General features: G+C 46.8%; 5 protein-coding genes across 5 annotated transcripts; 1 reads left to right on the top strand and 4 right to left on the bottom strand.

Annotated features, from left to right (window-relative positions):
* Positions 1–3560: 3560 nt before the first annotated feature.
* Positions 3561–3971, bottom strand: PPTG_22062 (hypothetical protein; the record flags this gene model as incomplete). Its single annotated transcript, XM_008901669.1, has 1 exon — positions 3561–3971. One exon carries the CDS (start codon positions 3969–3971, stop codon positions 3561–3563), a length of 411 nt encoding a protein of 136 aa, XP_008899917.1.
* Positions 3972–7678: 3707 nt separating this feature from the next.
* Positions 7679–8331, top strand: PPTG_07269 (hypothetical protein; the record flags this gene model as incomplete). The annotated part of the gene is made up of 2 exons (XM_008901439.1): positions 7679–7890; positions 7941–8331. 2 exons carry the CDS (start codon positions 7679–7681, stop codon positions 8329–8331), a joined length of 603 nt encoding a protein of 200 aa, XP_008899687.1.
* A 193-nt stretch (positions 8332–8524) lies between these two features.
* Positions 8525–8777, bottom strand: PPTG_07268 (hypothetical protein; the record flags this gene model as incomplete). Its single annotated transcript, XM_008901438.1, has 2 exons — positions 8525–8610; positions 8636–8777. 2 exons carry the CDS (start codon positions 8775–8777, stop codon positions 8525–8527), a joined length of 228 nt encoding a protein of 75 aa, XP_008899686.1.
* A 56-nt stretch (positions 8778–8833) lies between these two features.
* On the bottom strand, positions 8834–9322 carry PPTG_07267 (hypothetical protein; the record flags this gene model as incomplete). Its single annotated transcript, XM_008901437.1, has 1 exon — positions 8834–9322. One exon carries the CDS (start codon positions 9320–9322, stop codon positions 8834–8836), a length of 489 nt encoding a protein of 162 aa, XP_008899685.1.
* A 1266-nt stretch (positions 9323–10588) lies between these two features.
* On the bottom strand, positions 10589–11102 carry PPTG_07266 (hypothetical protein; the record flags this gene model as incomplete). The annotated part of the gene is made up of 2 exons (XM_008901436.1): positions 10589–10797; positions 10856–11102. The coding sequence occupies 2 exons, from the start codon at positions 11100–11102 to the stop codon at positions 10589–10591; spliced, it is 456 nt and encodes a 151-aa protein (XP_008899684.1).
* Positions 11103–14666: the final 3564 nt, after the last annotated feature.

The following is a 14666-nucleotide window of genomic DNA, read 5'->3' as shown; positions in this document are numbered from 1 at the left end:
CTCCAGGACCGCGTCGTCCACAACGGACGAGGAGTTCAACTCCTCCTCAGGTCTTATCAAGACCACTTCGGCTAAGCCGCCTGCCTTCAAGGCCTCGCCAAACTCGGCGACGGACATCTCGTCCAGCTCTACCAGAGCATTCACATCGGGCAGAGAGTAAAGGCTGATCTCGCCTTCAACTTCCCCCGTCACTCCGTTCACGAGTGTGTACAGCTGTTCACAGCAATCACGTGGAGCCTCGCTACTCGTCACGTTGGACACCTCGTCCGACGTCAAAGACGTCACAGACGCCCTGCGTCTTCTTCTCCTCTCCCTCCGCGACCGAGCTCGGCCGGACGACGGCGGTGCAGTGACATCTCCGTCACCTCCACCGGGTGCAGCAGCACCAACGTTCCTCGAAGAGGAAACAGTGTCTCACGAGACACTCGGCTCAGAGCTATGCAGTCCATGACCCTCACTCAGTGAACAAGGCGTCACAAACCTGCATCTCCTGGGCCTCACCCGTGATGACTCGACTCGCAGTCAACCGCGGCTCTCGGGCCACATAGCGGTATGTCCTCGACCGGACCCATACCACTCAGTGGGTTACGCGCCACTCCACTCTTGTCCTCACCAGGACAACAGCAACCTCGTTGCTAACAAGTTTCGACATACCAATGTCCAGCACCACGTCCGCTTCGGCCTCGTGCTCGCGCCAGAATCGTGTCTGCTTCCTAGCAGAAGTAGGTTCATGACTCACCAAGGCCCCACTAGGAACAGGGTGCGTGGCACCGAGTGTCGTCGACTTCCAGTCGATCCATGGCTTATGGCGCTCCAGCCATGCCATGCCGAGGATGAGGTCATACCTCGAATCCAGGTGTAAACCCAAACAGCGTTCCACCCTATCGAAGTCTACGAACTTCACATTAAAGTCAACTGAGACCTTCGACGCCGTCACAAGTGTCCCCGTCACAAGACGGACTGAGATTGCATCTCGCGTTCACACTTCCAGTACCTCAGCATACAGCTGACTCCCTTCCAGGGTGGAGCGACAGGCATAGTTGCCCGAGGCTCCCGAGTCAATCAAGACTCTCCACAGCTTCACAAAGCCCTTCACGTTTGCTTGAACGACCAGCAAGCCCGGCTTGCACACACTCTTCTTATAAGAGAGCCCATCTCTCTTCGGGGCAGAGCCCCGTTACCCTCTACCTCCTCGAGGCGCAACAGAACTCAGTTCTACCCCAGTCGGTCGCCCCGCGCCTACTGGGAGTTGGTGTTTCCCGGCGATGACCCGGAGGGCTAGCTCACCGGAGCCTGGTGCTTGAAGCGTAGAGGACAGCACGCCCTCCGATGCTTGGTTCTTTTGCACATAAAGCACCGGCGGATGCCGGCACGCTGCTCCGCAGCAAGAAGCTCCGCTTCTTCATCTTCCGCATAGCTCAGGTCCATCGGTTCCGGACCGCTCAAAACGCTTGCACTGCCAGCGCCTCAACCAGGTCGAGCTGATCTGAAGTTGTGTTCTACATTCAATGCCACGTTCAACGCCTCCTCGAAAGAGGTCGGGTGTACACTCCCAAGTGGGGATTGCAGTGTCAACTGACATAGTGGCCACTCGCGAGCGCGACTTCCAAGCTTGGAGATAGCCAGCACGACGCGCTGCTGCTCGGACTGGACCAGAGCTGACCACATCGCGAACTCGACCTCGCGGGTCCAGAGAAGGAGATACTCTCCATCCTTCCCTTCGAAGGTTTTACGCTCACCAAAAGCGGTTTCGGTCTAGCAGACTCGTTGCGCGTCACCGACGCTGCCGCCGTCGAGGCTCACATCCTCTCGTGTACATGCTCTAAGAGCGCGTTTTCGTAGCGAGAGAACGCTTCCAGTCTGGCGGTAACCACTCTGGACCTTGCGACGCAAGGTGGCCGATGCCCTCAGGGCCGAGCAGGGACATAAGCTTGTTAAGCGTGTCCTGCTGCGCCGGGGGCAAGTTCGCGAACACTGGGTGTTCCATCCTAACAGAGGACACAGTCAACCAACTCAGGTGCGGGATTGACAGAGTTAAACCTAATCAAATGCATATCGTGTGATCTTCAGCCTATGTACTGAGGCTACTGTTAACTCTACGAGTCATGTACTGAGAGTCTATTAACTCTTCGGGTACTCCGTACCCATGTGTGCACCACACCCGTGTAATCCCGTTAGAATTGTTCTGGTGAGGAAAACATTTTTCTGGTGATTATGTTAAACTTGCTGGAGATTTGTACACAATTATTATTTGGTGCTCTCGATGAAATATATGGTGATGTTTGGTAAATACGTGGTGAAGTATATTATAATGCTGGTGTTGGATATTTTTCCTCGTTAATTAAACATAACCCCTGATTTCCATCCTTCACTATTAGAGTCAAACATATTCCATTATAGAGAGAGTTTTCATACACTGTGTCATCTATTTCATACACAGACAATAGATTATTTTGCCGTTTTATCAGTACTCTAATTGAATGAATACAGTACTCTAAAATAACATGCGTTTTGCTGTCTAGATGGCAGCAAGTATGAGAACCTGGATTTGAGCAGCAAACAATCGTTGAAAAGCTCGCCAAACTGTGGTAACTAGTGTGCCGCCAGCCAAGGCTATACGGTCAGCAAGCTTGGCCGTGATTGCGGGGTACACACTAGTTTTTTTTACTGCTACGATTGATGAAAGCAACTCTTCGTACGGATTCAATAGCACGTGAAAATGACGCTTGACAACCCGGAACAATAGATGCTTTAACTACACTATGATCACGAATTTGATTGACCGAGCACTCCAGCATGGAATCACACAAATCCACATGAGATAAAATCATGCCGCTACTATACCAATTGCCGGGAGGTAAACTACTCAGTTTAAATTTTTGATGTTCTTTCCAAGCCGTTGTGCCACGGACACAAACCAAGTGCATGTACTACCATGACGCTAACTCTGGACTATGTTGCCCGAGCCCAACACACAGGCAAGATGTTACAGATACTGGACTTACATGAGACTGCGTCCGACCCCTGTGGAGTGCGAAGAAGAGCCTCTAATACTACCAGCCTCCAATACTACCACAAGGGCGAGAGACCCAAGCTCCGGCTGCCCTCGCTTACCGGCTGATCAAGCCCTGGACCGTTCCCTACTGAGGGCCAGCAAGTGTGTGCATGCGAGTATAAAATCTGTCGTGGTCAACTGGTTTCGTGCTGCGACTTGCGTGTTGCTTTAGTAAGTTGCATATTGCACTTTTGCTGGTTGATGAAGCATGAGAAACAAAATGGATTATTGTATCCAAATTTCAAAATTCGGTAAACAAAAATACAACTGCAACGTTACAAAAAATAAGACATCTACCTTAAGTAAAAATATGGAAAAATTCCAATCTGCGACTCGATTTGACAAATATTTTCAATCGGGGACTCACATTTTACCACACCCCTTCAAAGCCTAATTTTATAGACCTCGTCAAATCAGCGTGACTCCGAGCGTATGATCCATCACATTAGGAGCGTCTTTGATCACAACGGGAATCCTGTTCTCCAGCGTGGTTTTGGTCTCCTCTTCAGACGCGCACCATACAATTGCCAATCTCGTGTTCCTGCTCTACCTTCTTCGTCTTCACTCCAGTGCCGTCGTTTACTGGAAGAAATTCATCCATTATTATCTTAAACGGAAACAACAACGGCGGTGAAGTCGAGTAATAGAACGCGTCGATCACCACCATTCTCCTTGGTTGCGACGTAATATCTGTCACGCACCAGATCAGCACCGGACAAATCGCAGCCGAAATGATGAACGACACTTCTCTCGTCACCCTCGAGAGCACGATGTAGCTGATTCGCCTTTTCAGCTTCTCGATAGTCACATCAACATCCGTTTTACAATATGTCACAAACTGTGCATTTGTAGCCAGGCATTCACGTGCAACCCCACCAAAGACGTGGAAGCGCTCCTGCACGAGATCGGTAACCATAGACGTATCATATGGTGAAACGCATGTCCACTCGGGTTTCAATCAAAGTTTTAGCTGCTGTTGAAAGCTCCTGGAGCCTCCACACCGGCAAGAACATGTTTGTTTGAGTTTGGTCCTTCTTGTTTTGAGAAAACCGCGACTTATTGGGCTCGTGGAGGGATCATGTTGGCCGGTTCATCATACAGGGGAATAACACCGCAGGACGCTTCATCTATTGTTTTCGTATAGACTTGTAGCATCAGATTTCCGTCGCGTATCGTCTCGTCAACCACCTCATTTTTTCTCCACACTCATCACCGACACCTTCCCACTCTCCGTGAATGAGGCCATTATGATCATAACGAGAGGGATTCTCGAAGCTGTAGCGCTGGAGGAAGTACCCGGAGAAGATGGAAATATAATCAGACAACATCCTAATTTTTGATAGTCAATAAAAAAAAGCCGTCGCACCTGGTATCCCAGTGACGGTGATCCTATCGACTATCGTGCGCTCCAGCTTGTCAGGGATACTTTTGTAGTACTCAGAATAGCAATCGCACACGTAGAATTCGTCCATGGGCAGTTTTTCTGGAAATTCCATCGTGGCTCTATCCACCCAGTTCGGCGCAAGATTCACCACTGGTGACTCTCCTCCATTTCTCTATCAAGGGCGCCGCACGCTGCTTCATGACAGACCAGAAAGTGCCATTTCTTGGTGGTTTTGTTCAAATGCGTTTTCATCCAAATTAGTTGTGTCTTCGTGTTTTTCTCCCTCGGATCAAACTCAGACATCTCACTGCTTTTAACTCTCACTTCTGCAGTTATTAGATTATAAATACTCGGGAGTTTCCGCTATTTAAGCGGGGGCTTGATTGATTGGCATCAGATTGATTGATCGGCAACTATGGCGGATATTTTATAGGATTGTTTAATTGAACTGATGGAATCGAAAGTTTCTTTTTCAACTTTTTACTCAAAGCATGCTAATGGTTAAGATCAACCAGATGGAATAAAAAGAAGCGAATCTAATAGAAAAAGATGGTTCAGAGGTCCTCTATTTATGTTTTAGTAACTATGTAGCCCTGGTATCGCTGGAGGTTTTGCCTTGTCGAACTTTGATTTCTAAGTGGTGGGTATTCAGACGCGTCAAAAAAAAAAACTGGTCATTTAGATTATTCCAGGGGAGGGGTAGAGCTCTTTCTTGCGTCATTGTTGTGACTTGATTATGGAGATGATTGTCTTCTGGGAGATCGTAGAACACGGTTGCCAAGCAGTTGATATAGCACCCTCGAGTAAGCTGACCAGTGTCCTCAGGGTAGTGACGACGTGTAATCTGGTAGCAAAGGTAATATGAACTTTAGTCGAAAGAGAACCTATATGATAAACTTGGCAAATCAGGTTCAGTCTTGAATCTGTAACCGCTACACACATACGCTTATCACACCAGCATTGAACCTTCAACGGGGGAATAAAAACGAGGCGTCTGGTTAGCAGCAGCAGGGACGCGCAAGCTATGAAGCACATGTAAGTTTTGACACCTTATGTTTATGTAGCTACCAGACGTGTAAAAGGGCCACTGTGATTACACTCTAATAATTTATTTATTTTTTTTTGTTGGAAAAGAACAAACCCAAGAATCTTAACCACGTGGTTCAGAACATTGAGCTCGAGTAGGAAGAAATTAGTCACGTGGTGTTGTAAGGACAGGTTTGCGAGCCGTGGGTCTTGGTGTTACGCAATGTCTGTTGTATTTGGAGCTTCTGAAGCAGCGGTACAAGCAGCCACATCCCCAGCAGGAGGGCGTTCAAGTGTATCGTTGGCGTAAACAGATGAATACGAAATGCAAGACGGAGTACAACGCAGTGGCGAAGCGAGTCTAGACAGTTGAATCTGGCCGAACAGAGCAAACTTTTCGCCTAGAGTCGACAGTCAGTAAGGGGATAGTCTTCCGACTCAGTCAACGCCATGCTGTACAAAATAGCTGGAGAAGCTGCCGTCGAATTATAGTTTGCTCATCGATAATATCTAACTGTGCCACTGGAGGGTTGCCCAAAATTCAGAAAACCAAGCGACCCGATGGCGGCGAGAAATCCGGCTACTTTCTAGGGCTTCCTACCATTTTCATGGGTTCAAACAATGTATTCGTAGCTGATGCTGCAGGAACAGGGCAGCGCACGATGCAATATCAATAATTGTGTTAAATTCTTATGGTGCAATAATAACATGACGAGGTATTTGTATGTATGTGTACGATGGAATTGGGGAAATTAACGAGTGCAAAATTCAAAATGGAGCTTTATCTCGACCCCTGTCAGTCTATTTAGAAATAGCAGTCATGATAGTAACTCGAATACTATTACTATTATATGTTCCACTTGTCTTCGGTATGTTTTTACCAAAGGCAACTATGCAAGCTTTAATTGTAAAATGCGACCTAGTACCTAAATACTAAAAGTGTCTCGAATCACTTAAACACTTGCATAGACTTTGCTTAAATCTAGCCTTATAGTGCTATAAACTGGGGATGAAAAGTTTTTTGTTGTTGTTGTTTCTCACTGAGCTAGAAGCGATATAACCTTTGAATCCATCGATACAGAACCTAGCCGATAATATCCCAAAAGAAGTAGGAGTAACTTATTAGTGGGTTGTTCGATTCTACTGGCTGTAGCGATTTTTTTATGATTCTACCCAGTAGACGTGCGGGAAGAAATTTGTTGGCAAGTTTCCGCAGGAGAACGCATCGCACCACGGTTCCTATTACGTAGGTTCTAAGCCATGATCTCGGAGCGCTGAGAGATACTAGACACGAAGATGACGGGTGTTCTCCGCTTTTCTCGCCTTCAACCACTTCCGGTACAACTTTCGTAGGTCCTCTTCGAGGTATTCGGCGTCGCTAGGATACATTAATCCAATATTCGTATACGGTCCGGTGATTTGGCTCCTGTCGACTTTACGTCTTTTTCGACCCCCGCCCCCTCCTCTACCTCCGCCTCCACCACCCCTGCCTCTTTCTTCCGAAGCTGCAGCCGTATCATCAGCCAACTCGCGGGTCTTCTCGCGTGAATCGTGTTCTCTTGAAAAAGCATTCGTCGTAGTAGTTGTTGTGATATCGCTCACTGGAGCTGCGCTGACATCCGAAGCAGCTGCCAGTCCCACCGCAACGACTAGGATGGAGAAAGCGTAGCTTAGGCGCATTGTATCGAGGAGCGCACCCGGCGTTTGCTTTGATGAAAAATGCCGAATGAGGAATGTCTCTCCACTGTCTTTAACTAAACACTGTGTAGTTAGACAACCAGAAAGATTGCGAGCAAATCGATGCAGCGGTTTTGGGTTTACTCCGTACATATGTTTCAATTATTGGTCCAAATGTTTTAATAATATGTTGATGTTTTAAAAATGTTAACTCGTTTATATTTCATGTATGGAATGGACGTCTGCCAAAAATGCTGTAAGCACATGCCATATTTGCAGCGGATAAGCTCAGTATAGAAAGATATAAGACCAGATATCTGTCTGAACGTCTACCACAAATGTTGTAAGATCGCCGAGATTGTCCTATAGAAAATGTCCCATGTTTTGAAAATAAGACTCAAATTGAAGATGTGAACGACACTTGGATTGGGACGAAATGAACGGAATCCTTCCACACTCCCTCCCTCCCTCACAAGCACTTTGGCGCAAAAAAAACTGCGATGAAAGACGGCGATGAGTCCACGCTTTTTCTCTGCATGGGCGAGGCCTTCGCTCGGCACGAAAGGGACATGTCGGACGCTCGAGACGCAGTTTTCGAGCTGCTGGTTGAAGAGGTCTGGAAAGTGGCGATGAGGTCACAACACTATCTAACATTGCAGTACCTAGACAAGCCGTGCGAGTCAGCGTGGATGTCGCTGTACATGTCTGGTTACGACAGAAACTTTTTAAATACAACCAGCTTAACGAGGTGCGCAGCTATTGATATGTTGCATGTGTAGCTAACACCTGGTACTACAGAACTGCGTTTTCACAGCTTCTTGTCCGGTTCTCGCGGTTCTACCGCATTCGGCCTCCAAGCTGTCAAGGCCGGCCTCCTAAGCTACAATACCACCACCAAGTGCTTGGCCTCGTCATGAGCTTCTACGTGGGTTCAATGGAGAATAGCACGTTGTCGCTGTTGTTTGGTTTGCCGCCAGCAACCCTTGCTCGTACACTAAGAAGCGCAGAGAAGGCGTTAGCAGCTACTCTGCAAAACTACAAACACAGCAGCAAGTTCACGCCTTCGAGAGCCACCCGGCGTTCGACAGCCACTCAAACACGGAAGATTGAATGTCTTGAAGTCGTGTTGGCGCCAACACGACTTCAAGGCGCGAAAACAGCGCGCGTCACCTTCAAGACACCGATCTGAAATTCAACATTTAGGCGCGAAGTCAATACGGGTTTGGAAAACAGGACTCCACGACTGTTCACAAGTTGTGAGCAGTCATAAACATTGTAACCGCGGGTGTTCAACTGCCAAGGATTCACGCAAAAGCTCATATATTTTTAAATACATCTGCAAACAAAGCTCTTTCGGCCGTACCTATCTTGGTACGGTGCTGCTACGTCTTCAAGCATGACGACTTCGCAGTCTCATCGATCACACTCATCCTGAATGTCAAGGTGGCGACACGCAACGCTCCAGCATCTACAAACAAACCACAAGTCATCACCATTGTCCGCAGTTATCTCTTGATCCCGACGCACTCTCTCCGTGGTGACCACCACCACCGTTGTTCGGCGACCATTCCCGACCTCGACGAACTTGGCCACGGGTTCACAGTCGTGGTTGACGAACCTCATCAAGCCTTCCATCCGTTCGGCGTTGATTGCTACGCAGACAGGGTGTTCAGGGCGCTCAGGACGCTGCTTCAGAAGAAGCCGGTAGCCTGTATTTCGGGGGGAACGTTGCGGTTCATGCTCAGATGCTCGAGCTCGCCCAAATACTCCCCAAGAACCTCGACAACTTCAATGTCTGCAGCAGCGGCATCTCCTAGCGCTGACGACCGCAAGTTGCGTGCGAGATATACCTTTGTCGATCCGTGAAGGCCGCTGCCACACATGCCCTCGTACGGGCAACAGTTAATGTTGCAGTACGCGTGTACGAGGGGATTGCGGCAAGTGTTTGCACCGAAAGGAGCCGAGCACTGACAGGAACCGAAGTGTGGGACGTCAGGATACATAGTGGCCATCGGATTGAATTGGGAGCCCAGGTGAATAACGTTATGTGGCCATCGAGGTCGGCACAAAAGCGTCATTCGAGGGGGCACATTCGGGGGCACGTTCTTGTCGTCGCCGCTTGACGCGTCCTGGATACATCGCAGCTTCCAGTAGAGGGCTGAATGAACGACGTGAACCATAGCTATAAGGATAAGAAAACCAGTTAATTACGCGTATGGAAACCACTTGAAGTCTGTTTCACCAGCCTGTTGCCTCCAGAGGCAAATTCAAGACTGAGAGCCGCCTTTCGAAATCGAAAAAAATTATATAAGTCAATCAATAGTGTCGGCCGTTGGAGAAGAGTGATGATAAATTAAACTATACAAATTTGCAGAGTAATATTTACGATGGGTTCACGACATTATCGATAGAGAAAGGCGTGTTTAACGAGACGATCCAACCGTCTCATCCAGCTTTAAGTCGCATTATCCAGCGACTTATTTGCTGCAAATACGGCGGGTGCTAACACCATTTTTGGCAGACGTCCAATGTCGAACGTAAAATTCTCGTGCTATATACCTTCCTGAAAATATATCTACGTTCCAAATGAAGTATGTAAGAGGAACACAGAAACAAATGTGTTTGGTCTGCCAATCAATTAATCAATCTGAAAACTTTACAAAGCTGTGCTTTCGCCCGAAACAGCTCTGGGTTTTAACTTTAAATGTTTTGTTTTAAAAAAAAATCACGCCTTAGTCCTTTTTGGCGGCTGGACGAAAATAGAGATTAAATTGTTCCGCCACTCGCTGTACTGCACACTCACTGCACTCTCACTGCCCGAGGGTAATGAACCACTGTAATAATGGATCTCACCACCGTAAACACAGACAGCTGCAAATAACGCATCCTTAGTGATGATCACCTTATATTTAAGCTACAACACTGCAGAAATGTGCATCATCACCGTAAATGAAGTCTACAACACCGTGAAATTGAACAGCGTCACTGATATAATATATGCTTCATGCAAACCAAACTTGAGCTAAGATACTATGCATGAATGCATGCACCATTCCCATGTGGACAACATTGTTATCTACTACTACCTCCGTTCGGAAATATCGCACGATCTAAAAAAAAGTTGCAGCGCTCCGCCTCGTTTTTTTGGGGATTATAAACTGCTCAGAGGTGGCGGCGACTTCGACAAGATCTCGAGAATAAAAACACTAAAAGATCGTAGTACGCTGCAGGCGTGCATGCTCCGCCGCATTAAAAGTATAGAAATGGGTCAAAATGTGTAGGTGATGGCGGGGAGAGCGGGGGAGAGCGCGGAGAAGGCTGAGTAGAAGCTTGCGGAAGTGGCGGATCGATCCACGAAGCAACTGCGAGCGCCAGGATAGATTGCTGCGCAAGGCCGAAACTTGTAGTATCGCACTGCAACGATGCTGGAAGTTTTCCAGCTCGGATCAGCTTATCGTTGTGAAAGTGAGCCATTTGTAGTCGTTGCGGCCTTCATAATTCATGATCTCCTTCATGACCAGCTGTAACGTCAAGAATGTCTTGTTCAGCGTTTCTGCAGTCATGATTTCCCACGCATGCTCAACCTCCTGGATTATGTCTTGAATTGTGCGAGATGTTGTGCGCGACTGCACAGACTGAATGCTGACGAACAGCCCTAAATCCAGGCAGTTGAGGTCGGGACTTTGCGCTGGCTGATTGGGCGATGCGATTACAGATCGAGACGCGGTCCACCTTCTTCCTCCCTCGCTCATGCTTGTGTGAGTTGACGTCAGCAGCCACACCTGTCCCCAATGCGGCACTGCCTCGCTTCCACATTCGCGAAACAGCAGAGCGATGAAAGCCAAACTCCTCCGCGGCTTGCGCAATTTCTCCGTAGGCGAGTACTCCTCTGTTGCTATGACGAAGCAGCGTCTCCCAAATCGCTTGGCGCTCCTGATCAGTTGCTTGTCTTCTAAGCATTTCTGCCCAAGTTTCGAAATGAGCGGTGGGCGGAGGGAGGAAAAATGGGCGGGAGATTCGGATTTTCAAATCCTGATCAGATTGGAGGGGTATTCGTTTTGAGCAGTATTTGCTACATTCCCGATCGTGCGATATTTTCCGAACGGAGGTAGTATAGCCTTCTTCGCTTTGTTTGGGTGCATGATTGACGTGAGGAGATGGTCGGTCTTCGAGTTGACCCCGCATTTGAATTTAATGACGAGTTAGCGTGTTGGCCGTCCCTTGCACCCGTTGAGGAAGCTTGAAGCTGCTGATGGGGTCTGTTAGTAAGGATTGGAACTGGGGTACTGTGGATGAATGCAGGAACTGACGGTGTATCGGATACAGGAGCCTCCGTGGAGTTACTGATCAGTACCTCATTGGTGTGTGTATATGTAGATGCGCTACAGTCCAAAATGGACAGCGTTAATACCGTAATCGTACTCGTATAGTTGAGATGGTTTTGATCTTGATCAAACGTATTTCCTCTAGTTGGCGGTCGTGGAGGAGGACCGAATTGCACACCGTTCGTATTCTATCACTATTGGCACTGATCGTCCCATGGATTCGGGTTTGTTGGTTATTTAGTCGTCTTTGTCTTCTGTTCTGGGCTCGAGTTCTGTTAGTTCGCTTCACAAGTCTCCGCTTGGGTTTGGGCTTTCCAGGACATGGAATACCTAGTATTTTTGCAGCTTCTATAACGTGTAAGCACATCGCGAACTTCGCATTAAATCGGCACTGGCAAGATCTCGAAGCCCGATCGATGATCCACCCGTCTCTAGGCATATCCTCTTGCAGTGTGTATGCCGATTTAAAAGGCAAATTCAGATCCTCGTCGTAAAATTCATCGCTAGTTCTTAATTTCAGATCCGGTATATCCTGCAGGCAAGATGGTGTATCTCGGTCAGTTTCGATAATACGCGGATCGTCTATGGGACCTTCCACATTAGTACCGAGCCCGTTAACGCATCTGAGTTGTAATTATTTTCTCCAGAATCATTGTCGGTAATATATTCGTCGCTACTCCCATGCTACAAACTCTCCCTCGTCATAATCGGATATTTCTTTTTGACGATTGCTTTTGTTTCCAACCCACGGTGCTGAGATGACACGGGCCAGCCGCATGTTACCAACAGGAGGAATAGCTTTACCTTGAATAGCTCCGTTTCTCTTGATGCGATAGTATAATGCTTTTAGGCGGGCAAAAACATGTGCAACCTCGTTGAAAGAAATATGTTTTGCGATAAATGCTATTCTTGATCGATCCAAACGTTGAAGAAGCTCGATTGGCGTAGCGCGATCCGAATTGTTAACTGATTTCAAAGTCTTGTGATACTGTTCTAATGGGTTGTTGGATCCAGGAGGAGTGTGGAAAATCTGCCACTTTGAAAATCTTGACTACACAATTGTTTCCGTTTCAGCCGAAGTGTGTTCTATCCATTGGAAAATCAGAGTCTTAGCAACTTGTTTATACCGAGGGCATAAAACAAAGGCGGTGCGCCATGCCGCTAATATTTTTGCTTCTGAAGCTGATATTGATCTCTAGAAGTACAAAAATGGAGACGGTTGAGATCACGAAATATCATTTTTCTAGTCACACCATCTAGTGCACAGGTTTTCACCTTCACATTTTGGATAACATGGAACCAACACATGAGGACGGTCGTTGACGGAGCACGCGATATCCGGTCTTCATACTACGAATTTCTGATCCGCCTGGGAGATATTTTCCTATTGTCTTCTACTGCGCATCGCAGCGCCGGGCAGATGATATCGCGTGGATTTTAGCTTACCTGAAGAGGGTTCTTCGTGATCGCTTTGCAGTGACGTTTGAGGCTTGATACTAGATGACCGACGCAGATGATGCGCAGTATAACGCTTGCTCACGTGAATTACCACTGTATTATGTGTGCTGTCAACGTGCAATACGGTTGTACAACGGGGATCATTTGCACTGCAATGTAGGTCTCCAATAGCGAATAAGACGTAATGCCAACTCGCATTGGCTGGGTATCGGATCCTTCTCCAACAAACGGTATTATATGGCCATCTTCCTCCACAAGATTCTCCTCGCAAACTACTTTTTTGTATCTGCACAGACACTCAATCCCGCTGGCTTGACAGCGAGAAGATACACATTTGTTTAGATAGTCCTGTTTTGGTGTTTAGTTGCCGCTGGAGCAAGCTCTCCACGGACGATGTGTTCACGTGCGAGGTTACACCTCGATTCATTATACTTGGTTAATACTTTGCTAGGAAGTCTATTTGTAAAGCTTGAATATGGCACTGTATATCCCGTTGGCGTGCACCATAGTAACGTCCACGGGAGCCTTGGGCGCCTAATGGTCTCTGGTGTATCGGTATCAGATTCCTTGGTAAGGTAGAAGTGGGAGACATGGATAATTAGCTTATATCACTATTATATGCTATGTTAGCGGTAGATTTACCAGCAAACGTTGAGCCATGGCCTACGTTTCCTCCCACCGGTAATGCGCCAAAATCATTGCTCTGCGTTGGTTTAATTATGGCAGCCCCTCTAGTTCCAATACTATTCACGAGCAGACTATTTTGGTAGATGTGGTCAGAACAATCTTTACACGGTATGTAAAGATGTTTGGAATGCTAATATTTGTCCTTATTTATTAAAATACATTCGAAGCACTGCATTTTAAACACTATTGCGGTGCTATTATGCGCAAATGCGGTAATCATGTGCCTTTGTTACAAAGGTGCTACTCCTCAACATTACGGTGCTGATGTTCTAATCGGCGGTGTTAGACTCGATCCCTCGTATTGCACGTCATTTCTAGAATTCCAAAGCTAATAGCCCTGTTTAATTTTATAAAAATTTACCATTGGCAATTGTCAAATTCCTGAGGCAATAATAGCACTTGGTATATCTCTTCATGTAAGATATTCAAGGCTCAGCCTAAGCATACCGTATGCACGCCAATATTGAGGTGTATGTTAAGTAATCGGAATGAAGCCACTACTATCCGATAGGGTACCTATGTCATCAGTCACATGTCGATTCCACCCACATTTTTTTTCTACGAATCTAGAAATATTCAAAAAAAAAATTAACTGCTACGATAAACAACTCCTTAGATTTTCGCATCGAGCAAACACTCTTAAGCTTAACAGGATTCATGGAACCCACCTTAATTTACTCAAGGCTATTTCACATTGCATCCCCTTTGCCATCTTCGCAGCTACAGCATCTACACGTGATTTGAGCAATTGATCGAATATTTTTGAAACTGTTCTTACTAATTTTATGTTTGTTCGATGGTGTTCGATTCTACATCATCGAGGTCGGTTTTTTTGGGTTTTATGGTGCATATTGCTTGGGTGTGATGGACTATCTAAATATGGTAGGAAATGTACTTTCTGATAGGCTATTAAATAGCCTACATTACCTTCTATTTCAAATATTAAAACAGAAGGTAATGTATGCTGATCTTCGGCGGTTGGGTCAATATCACAGATTATATACTTATCGAAGAGGTTATACAGTAATAGATACGTTTTGACACGTCCTTCAAC

The sequence above is a fragment of the Phytophthora parasitica genome (genome assembly GCF_000247585.1).
Source record: "Phytophthora parasitica INRA-310 unplaced genomic scaffold supercont2.11, whole genome shotgun sequence".
Taxonomy (NCBI): domain Eukaryota; phylum Oomycota; class Peronosporomycetes; order Peronosporales; family Peronosporaceae; genus Phytophthora; species Phytophthora nicotianae.
This window is presented reverse-complemented; position numbering and strand designations above follow the sequence as displayed.